This window comes from Sinocyclocheilus grahami, unplaced genomic scaffold (genome assembly GCF_001515645.1).
Source record: "Sinocyclocheilus grahami isolate Dianchi unplaced genomic scaffold, SAMN03320097.WGS_v1.1 scaffold2259.1, whole genome shotgun sequence".
Lineage (NCBI taxonomy): Eukaryota > Metazoa > Chordata > Actinopteri > Cypriniformes > Cyprinidae > Sinocyclocheilus > Sinocyclocheilus grahami.
Window position 1 is genome coordinate 4,712 of NW_015507438.1, and position 17,460 is coordinate 22,171.

General features: G+C 36.5%; 3 protein-coding genes across 6 annotated transcripts in view; all 3 read left to right on the forward strand.

Annotated features, from left to right (window-relative positions):
- LOC107574521 (DDRGK domain-containing protein 1-like) overlaps positions 1–2,706 on the forward strand; it is a 4,007-nt gene extending 1,301 nt beyond the window's left edge. Inside the window, exon 3 of the mRNA XM_016260979.1 lies at positions 1,325–2,706. Coding sequence (XP_016116465.1) covers positions 1,325–1,515 — 191 coding nt within the window. The 3' untranslated portion in view covers positions 1,516–2,706. The remainder of the gene's footprint in view (positions 1–1,324) is intronic.
- A 204-nt stretch (positions 2,707–2,910) lies between these two features.
- On the forward strand, positions 2,911–6,484 carry LOC107574520 (uncharacterized). Its single transcript, XM_016260978.1, has 5 exons — positions 2,911–3,130; positions 3,582–3,640; positions 3,741–3,921; positions 4,444–4,605; positions 6,052–6,484. The coding sequence occupies exons 2-5, from the start codon at positions 3,593–3,595 to the stop codon at positions 6,327–6,329; spliced, it is 669 nt and encodes a 222-aa protein (XP_016116464.1). The 5' UTR covers positions 2,911–3,130; positions 3,582–3,592; the 3' UTR covers positions 6,330–6,484.
- A 5,101-nt stretch (positions 6,485–11,585) lies between these two features.
- Positions 11,586–17,460, forward strand: part of LOC107574519 (leucine zipper putative tumor suppressor 3-like) — a 15,063-nt gene continuing 9,188 nt past the window's right edge. For 2 of the 4 annotated variants that reach the window (XM_016260974.1, XM_016260977.1), the window contains exons 1-2: positions 11,586–11,695; positions 15,871–16,485. In XM_016260974.1, the coding sequence (XP_016116460.1) occupies positions 15,955–16,485 (531 nt within the window). In that variant the 5' untranslated portion in view covers positions 11,586–11,695; positions 15,871–15,954. Of the gene's footprint in view, positions 11,696–11,717; positions 12,070–15,870; positions 16,486–17,460 lie in introns of those variants that run through there. The other 2 variants (XM_016260975.1, XM_016260976.1) reach the window with 2 other exon arrangements.

Here is a 17,460-nt window from a genome sequence, read left to right on the forward strand (position 1 = left end):
GTGTGACATCATATAATTATAATGAAATATTCTGATGTGAAACAATAGCTTTACACAAAAGCCTGTTTTATTGTGCTTTAAGTGATAATACTAGGAAATGCTTTTACCCAAAGTGCATTAATGGACATTAAAAAAAAAGTTTTATCAAATATCAATTTGAAAGTTTGTACAGAATTGTCTGTCTTATCTATCTGTCTGTCTGTCTGTCTTATCTGTCTGTCTGTCTGTCTGTCTTATCTGTCTGTCTGTCTGTCTTTCTGTCTGTCTGTCTATCTATCTATCTATCTATCTATGTATCTGTCTGTCTGTCTACCTGTCTATCTATCTATCTATCTATCTATCTATCTATCTATCTATCTATCTATCTATCTATGTATCTGTCTGTCTGTCTCCCTGTCTGTCTATCTACCTGTCTATCTGTCTGTCTATGTATCTGTCTGTCTGTCTATCTACCTGTCTGTCTGTATGTCGGTCTACCTGTCTATCTATCTATCTATGTATCTGTCTGTCTGTCTACCTGTCTATCTACCTGTCTACCTGTCTGTCTGTCTATCTACCTACCTGTCTGTCTGTCTGTCTGTCTGTGTGTCTATCTATCTATCTATGTTTCTGTATGTCTGTCTGTCTGTCTACCTGTCTACCTGTCTATCTATCTATCTATCTATCTATCTATCTATCTATCTATCTATCTATCTATCTATCTATCTATCTATGTAGCTGTCTGTCTACATGTCTGTCTATCTATCTATCTATGTATCTATCTGTCTGTCTGTCTGTCTGTCTATCTATCTATCTATGTATCTGTATGTCTGTCTGTCTGTCTACCTGTCTGTCTGTCTGTCTGTCTGTCTACCTGTCTGTCTTTTTTTTTTTAAATGACCATTTAGTTTTTATTCACTTTTATTTCAGTTTTAGTTGTAGTTATTTAAGTACATCGGGTTCAACTAAATAAAAATGAGAAATAAAATAAGCTGAAATAAAATAAGTAGAGTTATAGAGTTAATGTTTTTTTTAATGGTTTTAGTGTGTTTTAGTTAACTTTAATAATTCTGATGTTTTTGAGTTAGAATTAGGAGCCTTTCATACGAAACACGTCACATTTTGTGTCCATTCGTGTAATTGTTGGTATATTTAAAAAGTCACGTGGATGTCATTTAGCCATTGCTTTGCATCTTACTGTTTTTTTTTAAGATCATAAGGTGTCACACTAAAGGTACTTCAATTCCTTATTACACAATGTACAAATGCATACATTTTTAATGTTGTTTTTTTATAATTAGATGCACTCGATGAACATGTTAATGACCGCTCCAAAATAACCCAGTGACTAATATAATCTCATGTGTTTGTGCAGGAGTGATCGATGACCGAGGGAAGTTTATTTTCATCACGCCGGAGGAGCTGAACGCTGTGGCTCAGTTCGTGAAGAAGAGAGGAAGAGTCTCCATCTCAGAACTCGTTCAAGCCAGCAACACCCTCATAAACCTCACGCCTGAGCTCCAGAGCAGCGCATGAACCTCCTGGAGGAGCCCAGAATGCTGTTTCCATCGCGAGGACTTGTAAATAAAGCGGGATGCATACTATCATTTACAGTCTATGTCATGTCAGAACCAGCGTACAGCGCTCATTTCCTAATCTAATTTCCCTTACGTCACTCTATAAGCATCATTTACCGTAGATACAGCCATGTCTGCTGTCATCTCAATCACTTCATGAAATAGCTGGAGGCTAATACAGACGACTCGTTTTCAGAGGCAGAGAAGGAGATTTTATGTTGTTATTGTTATACACACACACACACACACACTTTAAACAGGATTCCCTCAGTCGTGCTTTGGATAAAAGTGTCTGCTAAATGCTTAAATGTATGTTTTTCTAGTAATATTCAGCTCTGCAGTATATCATTGCATAGAAATGCTGTAATAGTTCTTAAAAGATTTGTAGAACAGCTTATCTGGTCATTTAAAACAACTCAAAAAGTCATGGATATTTGGTCAGAAACTGTGTTTTCCTCTCGCTCCTCACTGCCGTCAAATAAAATGGCAAAAAGCATAAAAAACAAGTGACACTTTAAACAGGGCTTTTATTGCTTCTTTTCTCATTTTACTTGTTTTTCTTAATCTAGCTGGTCTTTATTTTAGTTCTACCCAGCGTGTTCCTGAGAGAGACCGAGCGTGTATATGGGAGCACAGTGTTATTCCTGCCAGGGTTTATAATAGTGTGCTGGTTGTTCGTCATTTGGTTGATTTTCATTTTGCACTGATTATTTTAATTTTTTGGTTTTAAAGATGTAGCCTACAGATATAGCCAGAGGAACATTACGATAAACAGTAAAACATAAATAGAAATAAAAAAGTTGAATAAAAACATAAAATTGTTTACAAAAATTAACATCTTTTTGTTCAAACATACTGTAGTTTTCAGGTATTGCTGTACTACCAAATTCAAAACAAAGGCTTATTTCCCCATATTTACATCTATACTAACTTCAGCTAATATAAAAGTAGCCTATTAATTAAATAATGCATATCGTAAGTGGAAAAATGAATGAAATCTTCTCGATACAGTTGAAAGCTGGGCATGATGTGATTCTTAATGAGACTAAAAAGAGACAAATCGTGTAAACCACAAAATGCAACAATGTCACAATTAAATCAGATTTTATTTGATTTTGTTTGTGATTATTTATGAGGTAGTGTACACACATTAACACAGCCATTCCAGAATAACTCGCATATCAGCAGCTTTTCCTTTAATACAGTTAAATCTAACCTTTGAAGCCTGAATCATACTTTGATGTATTGTATTTTTTTAATCTGAGCTAAATGTGTGGATGTGAGATTCTGCGGCGCGCCTCTAGAGGGCGCTGTGTGAGGGAGCTGCGCATGCGCAGTGCTCTGTGTACTTCCACATTGGCTCGGCTCTTCTCGGGACCTTCTGTGTTTTAATCCGACGCGATGCGCTTTTATTTACTGGAGCTTTACACTTCGACAGACTGAGCTGGGCGAGAGCGGCGGGTTACCGACGCTTTGTGCAGTGCACACAGAATGTCTGAATGCATTCATGTGTGTCGTTTACATTATAATGTTATAATAATGTTGCGAGCGATACTTCGACTGAAAGCGTCAAGGTGAGAAGCGTCGTTTTCATGCAGTCACGTATTGTTATTAATCTGGATTTGGATCTTGTTTTGGTTTTGTTATTCTCAAATGATTTGTAATGCTTAATTTTTTATTTATTTTTAATGAGATGGTAGAGACCGGGGCTAGTTGTCACAGGGTCAGGGTGTCACGTGATGTAATTTTATGTCAATTGCATATTCTTTAGGCCAAAACTGGTTTGGTGTATAATTATGTTATTAATATATAATTAAATAACATACTGGAATCCTGTGTAAATGTGCAATAATTTATTTTAAAATACTTTGTATATACATTCTTAGTCATGTCATGAGAATTATTCTCTGAAATATATAGTGTGACAACTAGCCCCGGTCTCCCTCACATGAATGCACTTTATTGTGTGACAGTCACGGGTCCGCACAGTAATATTGCATGTGTTTCATTGCTCTTTCTCCGAAGTTACTCTGTTTATGAGGAACCATAAACGCTCAAAGTGTGCAAAAACAAATGTGGATAAGGTGAGTCGTCCATTTTTCCTTTGAATAGTTTCTGCAGAAGATGCACTAGTCTGTGCCTCTTTTCTCACGTGCTCATCGCTTAATTGCATGTGGTCCTCAGATCAGCATGACCCTGGAGTTGACCCCTGCGGCCGTGTGCCAGTGCTTCACGCTGGTGTCGCTGTGCACATCTATCGCGGATCCCAACTGGATCCAGGTCCAGAACTGCTCTGATTCGAGCAGCAAGCTCATCTACGGTGTGGCCTTCACTCTACACGCGTATCAGAACCTCACAGACACAGGTGTGAACTTATAGCTCTGTTTATCGCTGTAAACAACCTCAGGCCATCCGAGATCAGGATGAGGTTGTTTCTTCGTCAGATTTGGAGAAATGTAGCATTGCATCAGTGTCTCAGCAATGGATGTGAATGGGTGCCGTCAGAATGAGAGCTGATAAAAACATCACAATAATCCACAGCACTCCAGTCCATCAGTTAACATCTGGAGAAGACAAAAGCTGAAACACATCCAGCATTAAGACGCTTTTAACTAAAATACATTGAGTCTATAATCCATAATAATGCTTCCTCCAGTGAAAAAGTGTTCTGGTGTGAATCAGGAGAGAAATCTGCACAGATCAAGCAGCGTTTAAACAGCTCTAAACAAATATCTGAGACACTGATGCAAGAGCTATACTAGCTCTTCGACTTGAGTTCTGTATTGTAAAATATGAAGACGATGAATGCAATCCTCTTCATGCAGTAACAGCACAGCGTGATGAACTGTGTATAATAATGGGTTTTGTCTGGTTTTGTCTGCCGGAGGTCCGTTGGGTGGGCTGCACGGATGGGGAATGTGGCTGCTGTACTCTCTAGCCGTTCTCTGCTACAGCGCCGTCCTGTTTTCCAGTTCCTCTTTCCTGCTGGATTTCCTCGCAGCAGCTGGCACTCACTCAAAGCTGGTGACGTTACTGCACGTCTCTACAGGTGCCTCATGTTAAACTCAAACTCACTGCACTCTTGTAAATTGTTCTTAAATCCAGTCTTACATAAATGTCAGTCATAAGGGTCAATTTTTTTAAATTGAGATTTATGCATCATCTGAAAGCTGAATAAATAAGCTCTCCATTGATGTATGGTTTGTTAGGAGAGGACAATATTTGGCTTGAGATACTACTATTTGAAAATCTGGAATCTGAGGGTGCAAAAAAATCTAAATATTGAGAAAATCATCTTTAAAGTTGTCCAAATGAAGCTCTTAGCAATGCATATTACTAATCAAACATTAAGTTTTGATATATTTACGGTAGGACATTTACTAAATATCTTCAAGGAACATGATCTTTACTTAATATCCTAATGATTTTTGACATAAAAGAAAAATGTATAATTGTGACCCATACAATGTATTGTTGGCTATTGCTACAAATATCCCCCAGCGACTTGACACCGCTTTTGTGCTGCAGGGACAGATATTATGCCGTTAAGAATTATTTTATGGATGATTGATGCAGTTTTTTTTTCTGTTCTTGTTTCATAACTCGGTATGCATTAAGGCAAGACACTACAGGCAAAACCTGTGTTTTGTTTCATGCACTGGTCAGTTTTAAGCTCTATTTTGTATTATGCCGTTAAGAATTATTTTATGGATGATTGATGCAGTTTTTTTTTTCTGTTCTTGTTTCATAACTCGGTATGCATTAAGGCAAGACACTACAGGCAAAACCTGTGTTTTGTTTCATGCACTGGTCAGTTTTAAGCTCTATTTTGCTTTAATAACGTGCCTTCATTCAGACTAGTGGAAAGAAAACTTCCAAAATACAACTTTAAGTGTTTATTTTATTGCACTTTATCTATTTGCATCTGTAGATTTCAATTCTAATGCAGAGTTTGTTTCTCCGCTTCAGCAGCTCTTACGAACACCAGCATTTACAGTTTTATTCCTATATCTATTATGAAATAAAAATGTATTAATTTCTGTCTGCTGACAGTATTTTCTGATTTATGGAGTGATAAAAAGTGATAGTGTTTCCCTCTGAAATCTGGCTTCATCCAATTTATGCAAATTAGTGCACAATTAATTACATAATGCATAACTTGCATATTAAAACTCAGAATTTCAGAAAACTTGTAATAAATAGTAATTGTTTTAATGTGCTGTGATTAGCTAACTAGGGAATTATAGTGATATCTATTAGTTGAAATCTTTACCATCTTAACCTGTGGTGTTTAGCTTTAAACTTTAGTCGCTCAGCTCATTTGGGTTAAATTATTACTTTAAGTCGCTCTGAGAATTTTAGTTAATATTTCAATTATTTAACAATGCATTCATATGTTCACGGTTCTCTGATGTTAGTTAATGGTCACATGACATGCAGCTAAACAAATAGATCATTTCTTTGACTATCGTGTGTGTCGCACATTTCCCCTCAGCGTTCTTCTGCGTGGCGGTTTTGGCTGTGTGTGCGGCCTGTATGAGTGTGATTGAGCACAACCTGCAGCGAGGGAAGACTGAAAGCCACCCGGCCCTCTGCATGTCTGCAGGAGAAAGCTTTTACATCGAGATGGTGGGCCTGTTCTTCTCCGTCATAGCGTGCACTTTGGCCCTCAAGGGTCGTCCTGAACCCATCAGGCCCCGTGAGTACCTGAGCGTGGATGGAGCGGACAGCGACACGGAGCCTTTGATCGGTGGAGCTGAGAGGCAGGAGTAAACAGACAGAGTTATGCACTTCATTTCTAATGACAGAACACGAGAGCAGTGCTGAAGAAGAGCTGCTGTGTGATCAGGAGCGTGTATAGGATTTAAGAATCGGCTCCTTTCGGTTCATGAGTGTGAATTTGAATTGAATTGATCACAGCATACAGGATCTCTCAAAGTTATGAGCAGTAACATTAATAGAACGTTAGTTCAAAGTTATCTAGTCTTTAATAATGTTCTCAAAACATTCATGGGTCAAAGACGTTAAGATGTCCGCATCAAAAGAAATGTACAAAAGTGATTTTATGTCCATAGAAAGCACATTAAATGTAAGTAAAGATTTCTACTTTTAAGTAACGTTTTTGGAGAATAAAATGTCAAAATTTGGTTGAAATAATGTCATTCAGTGTAACACAATATTTTTGTAAAAATTCAAACAACATGCTTATTCTGACGTGTACATATTAAAATATATACAAGAATAAGGGAGCATATTAAATTTGATTGTGTTTTAAATGAGTAAAAAATGCTTACTGACAAATGGGCTAAACCTAGGATAGTGGAAAATTTTAAATGACAACTAATTAGTATTTGGGGTGAAAGTAATTAGTCTTTTAATTCATCATAAATTGATTTTTGTTGTAAATGTGCCTGACAAGATTGTTACACTGAATGATATTTTAGTGGGTGTCTTCTGTAAATCAGGGATGAATGTATGATATTTATTTTTTGCTCAGAAAAACAAAAACAAAATTGCAATTAAATTAAACAGAAAACTTTTACATTTTTTGGGGAAAAACAATAACGATTTAAAGCAGTATTACACTTACTGTTTTTATGCTTAACCCTTTTTCGTCTTTGACCCACATACATCATTTTCTGAAATGTTACCGCCTGTTTCAAAACATTCCGAGAACATTCGGAAGTAACATTCTCGTATAATGTTTTCAAAATGATTCAAATTGAATGTTCCAAAATGATTCAAATGGAATGTTCCAAAATGATTCAAATGGAATGTTCCAAAATGATTTCAAACGTTTAAAAACTGGCCATTTGAAATGTTCAGAAATAACTTAATTGGAACGTTAGCTAAATGTTCTTAGAACATGTTTTTGTTAGCTGGGATGTAGAATTGACAGGATTTGTTAATTTAATTAAATTACAATTCAAAGAAATTCAACAAAAACACAACAGTGAAAACATGTTTTTCGATAAAACATTAATTTGGACTAATTTAGTTGCTGATACGTAGAGCACATTTTTTTTCTAATATTGTTAAAGCACCAGGTTGTTTTCAGATAATTTGGCTCTATATTTTAGCCTCGGGGTAAACTGCAGCATTCTGGGAAATGAAGTCTTTTACTGTAATGATTCATAAAATCACATTTAATTTGGTGGGACTTTACAATTAGATTCACATTAGTAATATATGACATTCAGACATTTTTAAGTGTGACTTAAAACGCTTTTTTTCCACAGCTGCTGTATATGAATTAAATACACATTTCTTAATTCTAAAAAATATTAGTAGCATCATCTAATGTTTCTTTAAATGTGGTGTGATGAGGGGAATGTGGGGAATTTGTTGTATAAAATGTAATGAATTTAATTCCGTTTTAATTCTACTTAATTGGCATTTCTGAATCCTGTTTGCTAATTCAATTCAAATTCAGTTAATGTTCTATATTCACCTCACTGATGCTGTGGCAGGAACCAAAGAGAGGAGCACAAATACACACTGACGCTGCCTTCAAGTCCTGCTGGATCCTATTCATGAGAAAACATATTAATGAAATAATGTGCATTTGGTCAGAATAAAATAGAAGTGTTGGGCACACTTTTGCACTAACACAGGAGGCATTTTGTTGAACTTAAGGAGCGTCTCTATCCGTGTGTTTCATTCTACTGCAGAGAATTATGGGAAATGTAGTCTTTCTGACGTGACTTGAAGGCAGCATGAGATCCTTCAGTTACCTGCGGTGAAACTCATACTTGAGCAGTTCTGCGAAATGTAATCTGTGCAGGTTTTCTCTGCTTTCGGACCAAATACAGAAACCACTTTTGAGGGTTTTGAGAGCGCTTATGCTCAATTATAAACGAACGCTCCATCCAAACCATCCCAACTTATTATAATGCATAATCTTTGTTATTCAATATACATGTAAATGCATATAATACTCAATATAATCCAGGTATCAAACAACTACATTGTGAACAGAAAGTGGCCTGAGACCCGATCAGCATTCAGATTGACTAAACTGTGATCGGAATACACTTTCTAGTCCACACAAAATGTGAACGCAAACAGAACTGAATTCTTTTTCACTTCACTTTTTGACTCGAGTGTGAAAACTAACATATTCAGGGCGATCAGTGGTGTGATTTCTGTAGAGGAACTAGTAAACAAATCGAACCGCAATCCTCAGCGTGCCTTGAGCTTCCTGGAAGAGTTTATTTGTACCGTGACGGATCTGAAAAAAGATCAACGAGCTTTACACTTTATTTATTAGTCACTTCCTGTCATGTCACAGTGTAGCTAACATTGATTATCACGAGTTCAATCTTTCAGTTTTGTTTTGTGTTTCTGTTCATACTGTATTTGTATTCCCTCTTTTAACCTGAATAATATTGCACCATTTTTCTCCATTTATTTGATATTCTTGTATTTTACTGGAATTAGGATGTCGTTCAACCCAAAATGACTCGTTCTGTCATCATTTACTCAACCTCATGTTGTTCAAACCTGTTTGACTCTCTTTCTTCTCATTGACAGGAAGATTATCAGTGAATAATGACTGAAATGTGGTTCTGTTCCACGGTAATTATAGTCAACTAAGACCGAAAGTAAGACCTTAAAACAACGCTCTGTTACTTGAAGTTAGTTGCATTTCCAAAACCTTTCAGAAAGTTTCCAAAAAATCCCAGCACGTTTTCAAAATTTCCAAAGTTTCGGAAATTTTCCATCTTTTTTGCAACCCTACTTGAAATCAAATAATCATTAACTGAAATAAAATAAAATAATGTATATATATATATATTTATATGTATTTAATTTCAGCTAGTTTCCACGTCAACTTTACTTGTTTTCGTTCTTATTTTCTGAAATAAATAGAATCTAAATAAACTTAGACTAATAAAAAATCATTAAAACTACATAGACATTAAAATGTAAAAATTACAACAACAACAATAAAATCGCTAAAACTTTAAAAATTAAAGTGAAAACTGAAAATATAAAAATTAAATTCAAAATATTAACAAAAATAGTATAATGCTACTAAAATAACACTATTCTGATTTTCACTCAAAACGTCTTATAACGTCAGAAAACTTAATATAACACAAAACATGGACTATTTTTTATGAATGTTTAGATTAATGTTTGGACAAGTTCTTGAGCTTGAACGTCATACAGGTTTGAGCAGCATGAGTAAATCTCATTCATGTGCATCTTTAATGAATCTCACCGCATGCTTCGCTGTAATATTTCATTTGTCCTATAAAGAATATAATAACAGAGACATGTCAAACACTGTGAGGATACTAGGACCGAGTCTGAAGAGGGTTAATACAGTTAGTGTTTATGTATTTGTGTGAAGCCATTTTTAAAAATGAGTTTCTGTTTCAAAGTTGATGTACATAGCACTCCTCAATGATCTGCACTGATATAGAAGCACACAGATCTTCCTGTTGAAAATGCATCTCAAGTGAGCAGCAGTGGAATCATGCTGTGCCTTAATTTCTCAGCTCTCTCTCTAATTAGACTCCATCAGCACCTCGTTCTCCGTCACATGACACCAGCTTCTGCTCCAGTTGGATGGAGACCATCGCCATAGTAACCTTGAGAAGTTGTTGATGTCACCGACCAATTTGTGAACGAGATATGAGATGATAAACATTTGATGGTTTTATTATAACGTGGCGTTTTTCGGTTGTCTTCAGTCTAGTGTAAGTGTGAGTTGTGTGTGTTAAACCATGAGTAACACTAAAGTTAAGCCTTTAGTACTGATGTGTGCACTGCCAGGACTGTATATGAGGAAATGTGTGCTGCTTCTGCTACCGAGCAAGCATTGATCCTCTCAAATGTTTCTTGATTGTGAGTGTGTTTTGCATGCATATATCATGAACGTTCATTCTGATGCCGTTTATGTCTGTTGAATTGAAGTTTACTGTTGCAAAAGACTTAAATGAAGAAAATGCTTTGAACAATGCAACAATCTCACTTTATTTCCTTTAATGAAAAACAGCAACACTGCAATAAAGTCTCATGTGTTAACAGTATTTAATGCATTAGTTAACATGAACTAATTATGAGCAATATATATATAGAGAGAGAATTTATTAACCGTTTAGTTCATAAAAATACAATTGTTCATGTTAAGTGCATTACATTTTTGTTTAAAAGTGTATTCTTGAATGTAGAAATTAACATTTAGTAATTGTTAGCAAATGAAGGCTTATTGTACAGTTTAACCTGAAAAGCAATTCAGTTGCATGTCAGTTTGTATTTTAATTATACTATTTTGTACAGGTTTGCCTGTGATTTTCTAGTAATTAAGTTTAAGTAGAGTTAGAGCATAATTTAGACACACTTAAAAAAATAAGTAATAATAATAATAATAATTAGGCAAAATGAATGTTCCTAAGTACAATTCTTGAAAGTCTAATGATTTATTTTGTTACGTTGGAGGTAAATCTAATTTGAAGAGGTTGGTGATTTTAGGATTTTTTTTTTAAGGAGAAGAATTCAAATTCTTAGGTTTTGCCTTTAGAACAGTGTTGAGAAATAAAGATAACATTCTTAAGAAATGTTTTTGTGACCACAAAATAGACTCATCTTTATTCTTACCTTAAATAGCAGCGTTTTTTTAATGGGAATTCGACACTCTAAAAATGCTGGGTTAAATACAACCCAGTGCTGGGTAAAATAGGGCCAAACCCAGCAATTGGGTTGTTTTGACCCAGCTTGCTGGGCTTGGCCCTATTTTACCCAGCACTGGGTTGTATTTAACCCAGCATTTTTTAGAGTGTAGACGAATTGTATTCTTTTTTCGCGAAACCCGCCCTCTGGAGAATCTTTTAGATTTTATAGTATAAATTGATTAACTGCTGGTTTTCTTGCTCATCATCCTAAAAAATGCTGTAATCGGTTGTTGTGCAGTGAGGGCCCTCGCCGTGCAGAAGGGGGCGTGTCCGACCGTGTCCGAAAGGGGCGGGGCGCAGGTGGGTGTGTTTCTCAGCTGATGCGCGCGCGCTTCATCTCCGTCGCGGGCGTCAGCGGCAACGCATCGCGCGGCTTCACACGTCGTTCACGCCGCAGCAGCAGAGCAGAGCAGAGCAGCATCCGAACGCACAGACAGACGGATCCGCGGTGAGACAGTGAGTATGCGTGTGAGTGATGGAGACGCGGCGCGCTGGATGCTGATGCTGATGCTGCTGTTATGGAGGGATGCGGATGCAGTGATGCATCATTTTGCATGAGCGGTAAGACGCATTATATAATGAGAGGCAAAGCTAGTGGATGCTTCGTCCTGTAGTCAGGTGAACGCTGGCTCTCCATTGTGCTGCTGCTGTAGCGCCACTGCATCCTGCACTGCTGCCGTCTCTGTTAAATGGAGGCACACCGCGTTTTATGTTATGATAAACGCAGCCTATTGCATGCATCCGAGCGTCTGCTGGTTAGTAGCATCACTAGGCCCGCATTCACTGCATTCACTGACTCACTGTCAATAGATGATGAGCCGCTGCAGCAGGTGAAGATGCTTTTTTAGTGCATATTGTGGGCTGTTTGTGTACAGGCCTCCATCTCATGCTCCACTCGTTTTTTTCCAGTTGTGTGTGTTTTCTTTGAATTGCACTGCGGTGTGTGAGTGTGATGCATCAACACAGTGTGTCATTCTGCTGCACTGCATGTTTACATCCATGCATTTGCGTTGATTTGCAGATGCTTGTTATGCAGTGATGCCGTGAATCTGATCTTGCATTATTGATGGAGTGGCTGAGGCTGATGTAATTAGGATGGCAATCTTTAATGTGTGTTGGGATGTATGAAGCATGTGAGCGATGATGTAATGCCTGTGAGTGACTGACTGTGCTGGAGCGGGTAGTAGAGGCACGTGCCAGTGCTGATCTGATCCAGAGCTCTTCTGGACCAGTGATGCTGCTGCACACCATCAGCAGCACTGACCGTCTCAATGCGCTTGCTTCGCTTTGGGAGAGAGTTCATGTAAAAACTGCGTGTTACCTTACAAAAGCACAATAATGTTGAACATGCACAATGGTATTGTGGTATTCTTCAAAGTGCCTCAGAGGGCTGTGTAAATACCATGATATTCAGATAGGGAAATCATCCATGTGCATTAAAATGCTGTGATATAGATCCATGTGCATGAGACAAGAGAGCTGAGCAGTCATGTGTGTTTTTATTTTTAATGTTGAATGATGCTACAGTCTTATGGATACATTGTATCCTATTTTACCCTTTCAAAGAAGTACCATGGTAAAATTATGGTATCAAAACTTTTCCAAAAATGAAAATGTGCTGAAACTGTCCTCACCCTCAGATCATCCGAGATCAGGATGAGTTTGTTTCTTCATCAGATTTGTAGAAATGTAGCATTGCATCACTTGCTCACCAATGGATGTGAATGGGTGCCGTCAGAATGAGAGTCCAAACAGCTGATTAAAACATCACAATAATCCACAGCACTCCAGTCCATCAGTGAACATCTGGAGAAGACAAAAGCTGAAACAATCCAGCATTAAGACTTTTTTCACTAAGATATAAGTGCATAATCCATAATAACTCTTCCTCAGTGAAAAAGTGCATCTGCTGTTGTCTGATAAACGTTCAGCTTTTATAATTCTCGAGGGATGCACGTATGTTGCGATTTACAACTATTTCCTTTCTCTTGAGCTGTCAGTATAATATCCATTTATTCCACTTGAACTGTATTTTTGATACTATACATGAGGTACATGCACGGCCACATTGGTTGCATTTTATTCTAGTAATGCTGCAAATGTAATATTATTATAAAGCAGCTAGTTGTGTGGTGATTGACATTTCTGCATTCCGCTGCACTGCTTTTTCTTGTGTAAACATATCTTTTGCAGCATCTTGTGGATGACGAGCCGTTCTAAAAACGCAGTGCTCAAGTTAAAAAGAAGTTAAAAGAAGTCATAAACTCACTTTTTTTTCATTACACTGCATTTTTAAAATGAAATAACACATTCTGTGTGAATGGCCTCATAGAGAGCAACTTTAAACCTTAGTTTACAGCAGTTTTTTCCAAAACTAATACATTCTTAAAAATAAAGGTTCTTTATTGGCATCGATGGTTCATTGGAGAACTGTAACATCCATTGAATCTTTCCATTGCACAAAAGATTCTTTATAATGGAAAAAGGTTCTTTAGATTATTAAAATGTTGTTCACACTAAGAAAAAAAATGGTTCTTTTAAGAACTGAAGGCTGAAAGGTATTTTTAGGATCACTTTCTATGGCATCACTGTGAGAACCCTTTATTTTTAATTAAATAAATCATAGAAAGGTCAAATTAGATGAAATAACTTAAAAAGAAAAACAATCAAAATAAAACACTAAAAAAGATTTAAAATAAAATTACAATTAAAAGAAATAATTTAAAACTAACATACTAAAAAAAAAAGTTCAATATTTTATTAGTTTACCTGAATGTCATGTGACCATTAACCAGCATCAGAAACCCTCAACATGCAAATGTGTTGATAAATTAGTAAAATATTAATAAAAAATCTCAGGGGGACTTCAAGAACATATTTTAGCTCAAATGGGTTCAGCTGACAGAAAAGTGAATCTGATTTTATGAGATAATTATGAAATAAAAAGTCAAAGTTATGACATTCTAAGTAATAGTTTATATTTTATATAATTTGTATCCTATAAATTATATTTAATAATTTATATTGTAAGTCATGCAATTATTTTATTTGTTTACCTGAATGTGACTGAGAACCACAAGCATGCTAATGTGTTGATAAAATATTCAAAATAATATTTCAGCTCAAATAGGCTTGACTTACAAAACAGTCTGGGAATTGTTGTTTTACACGAATCATAATTTAGTTATAATTTATATTTTATGAAATTCATATTCTGTAAATTATATTTTATCATAAAAATGTATTTATTTGTTTTTACATGTGATCATTAACCGGCATCAGAGAACCGTGAAAATTATAGAAATATTAACTTCAATAACATGTTTAAGGTAAAAATGGTTTGATTCACTAAATCATGTGTTCAGCAACATTTGTGCACTTAAAGGGATAGTTCACCCAAAAATAAAAACTCTGTCATCATTGACTCATCCTCAGATTGTCTCAAACCTGTATGGATTTCCGGTCCCCATTGACTTCCATAATATTTTTGCTCCTAATATGGAAATCAATGACTACTAACAACTTTTTGCTTACCCACATTATTCAAAATCATTTATTTTATGTTTAACAGAAGAAAGAAACTCACACAGGTTTGGAGCAACTTGAGGATGAGTGAATTATGACTTAAAACCTAAGAATTTTCAGGTTTGCGTGAACTATCCCTTTAAGTGCAAAGATGTTGCTGAACACATGATTTAGTGAATCAGATCGACTGGTTTCATCTTTACAGTGCTGTGAAACTTTTTTTTGTCAGCCAAACTCCTTTGACCTCAAATTTTCTTTAAGTTAATATTTCAATAATTTACCGACATTATCAATATTTTTAAGAATCAATATTCATGGTTCTCTAATGTCAGTTAATGGTCACATGAAATGCAGGTAAACGCATATAATAATAGTATGGCTTAAAATATTAATTATTTATAAAATATAATGTATAGAATGTACAGTAAATTACATAACATATAAATTATGACTTAGCATTTTTATAGTAGCAATCTCATTAAATCAGATTGGCTGGTGTCATCCTTCTAGTCGCCCTTCTCCCTTTAAGATTTCTATAATATAGTATAGTTGGGTCATTCCTTGTCAAATCAACCAAATTTCAGAAACTTCCCCAGCTCCAATTTTGGTTTTGTTAATATTTTTTCTGAAGAAAGAAGCTATTTTGTAGAGGGGGTCAAAATGACAAGATTTGGAGCCAAATTTTTGTGATACAGGCATGCAAACTTTGGAGAAAAACGTGAAAATGTTTGAACTGTCACCACTGGCATATATTGCAACAAAAATTACTAAAGTCAACTGATTTTATTAATCGACCTACTAAATTACCTCTGTGTAAATTAAAAATAACATGATGCTGCCATCTTACTTAAATCATTTTTACTTCCTATATTTTGGCTCTGAAAATTGTCTTTTTGACCACCCATGGATGTAAATATACATCCATGACATTTAATATTTTGTCCTCCTTCTTCATTTATGCATTTCTTTCACAAGAACAAATATTAACAAAATCAAAAATCTAAGCTGGCGACCTTTGGTTGAGTTGACACGGAATGACCCAATTGAAAAAGCAGTATAGTGCTATATCTTGTGAAGAGCCACTAATGCAGTCTGTTGTGTTGCAGTGTGTGTGACCCGGCTCACTTCCCCTTCATGCCACTGTGTGCTGGCACTGTGGGCGGCGGAGTGAAGCGCTCGAGGCTCCTGGCATGGGCAGTGTAGGGAGCGGGGCCTCCAGTCAGCGGCCGATCACAATGCGTAGCGTGGGCACCCGCACCACCCCCAACGGCCCACTGGTGGCCGCACTGCCTCCCGCCTCGACCCGCCGCCGCCTCGATGACCGCAGCTTCAGCGCCGAGCGCATCCCCGGCCCCAGCACCAAAACCAAGGGTGTCTCCGCCGACGAGCACAGCTACAACGCCGAGAGGGATTTCCATGCTAACGCTCGCAACCATGCCCAAACAGAGCGCGCCGCGGCACACAACGCCAACCGTCAGCAGATGCTCAACGGCGAGAGGCTGGTTGCCAATGTGGTGTTTGCCAACGGGGCGCGGAGGGAAGGACACAGGCGCGGAGAGAGTCTGGACCTGTGCGGGAACAACATTGTGCTGAACAATGACAAGAACGGCAGCCATCAAGCTCCACCGCAGCCGCAGCACAAGGACAAGAGCAAAGCCAAACCCAATAATCACAACCCGCCCAACATCCTGCCCGTCTCGGGAAAACTCGAGCATGCACAGGTACGCCAGCAATGGCCGTGTTCAGGAGGAAATGCAAGCAGTGCAGCGTTTAGAATATAACCCTTTAGCCTCACAAGCACATACATTTAAGAAGCTCTGCTTTGATGATTTAAAATTACAATATCAAAAGTCAAAAATATGAGATGAGGGTTGCAAAAAGGTGAAAATTTTCCAGTAAATTTGGGAAAGATTCCAGAAATTTTGGAAAATTTCCAGGATTTTTTTGGAATGTTCCAGGGATTTTTGGAAAGTTTCTGGAAACTTACCGGAAAGTTTCCACCCCTTTGCAACCCTAATAGTTACTAAATCAATATCAATCAATAGTCAGGGGAAAAGTCAAAAGTATGACATACTAAATCATAATTGTGAGATAAAAGATCACAATTTGACATAAATGTGTAATTATGAGATAAAAAGTGATAAATGTGTAATTAAATGTTGAAAATATAAGATGTTAAATCATAATTGTGAGATGAAAAACTAAAAATTAGGAGACACTAAATCAAAATTATGAGATAAAAATCCCAAAAATAGGACATACCAAGTCCTAATTATGAGATAATACATCATATAAGTTAAATCTAAAAAGAATATATATATATATACTGTATACGCAAACTAAAAATGACAAAAGCACATAAAAAATCATTAAACTTAAAGTAACATTTTTATGAAAACTGAAAATATAAAAATAATAAGGTAATTAAAAATATTAACATGTAGTTATACTAAAATAAAGCAATAAGCCCCAAGAAGCCGTGGTTTACAGTGAATTATTAACGACGTGAAGCGGAGTGCCTAAAACCCCCTTAGCTGTTATAAATTCACTGTAAACCACGGCTTCACGGGGCTTATTGCTTTTTATAAAACGGTTATTCCATATACGTAGTAAGGTTTCACAGAATAAAGTGCAAATAAAGTGTAATGATATTAAAGGGGTCATATGATGCTTTTTTAAAGATCATTATTTTGTGT

Coding starts and splice junctions, on each gene's coding strand:
- LOC107574520 (XM_016260978.1), top strand. CDS start 3,593: ATGAGGAACCATAAACGCTCAAAGTGTGCAAAAACAAATGTGGATAAG. Junction 3,922..4,443: donor TCAGAACCTCACAGACACAG/GTGTGAACTTAT, acceptor TGTCTGCCGGAG/GTCCGTTGGGTGGGCTGCAC. Junction 4,606..6,051: donor GTTACTGCACGTCTCTACAG/GTGCCTCATGTT, acceptor ATTTCCCCTCAG/CGTTCTTCTGCGTGGCGGTT.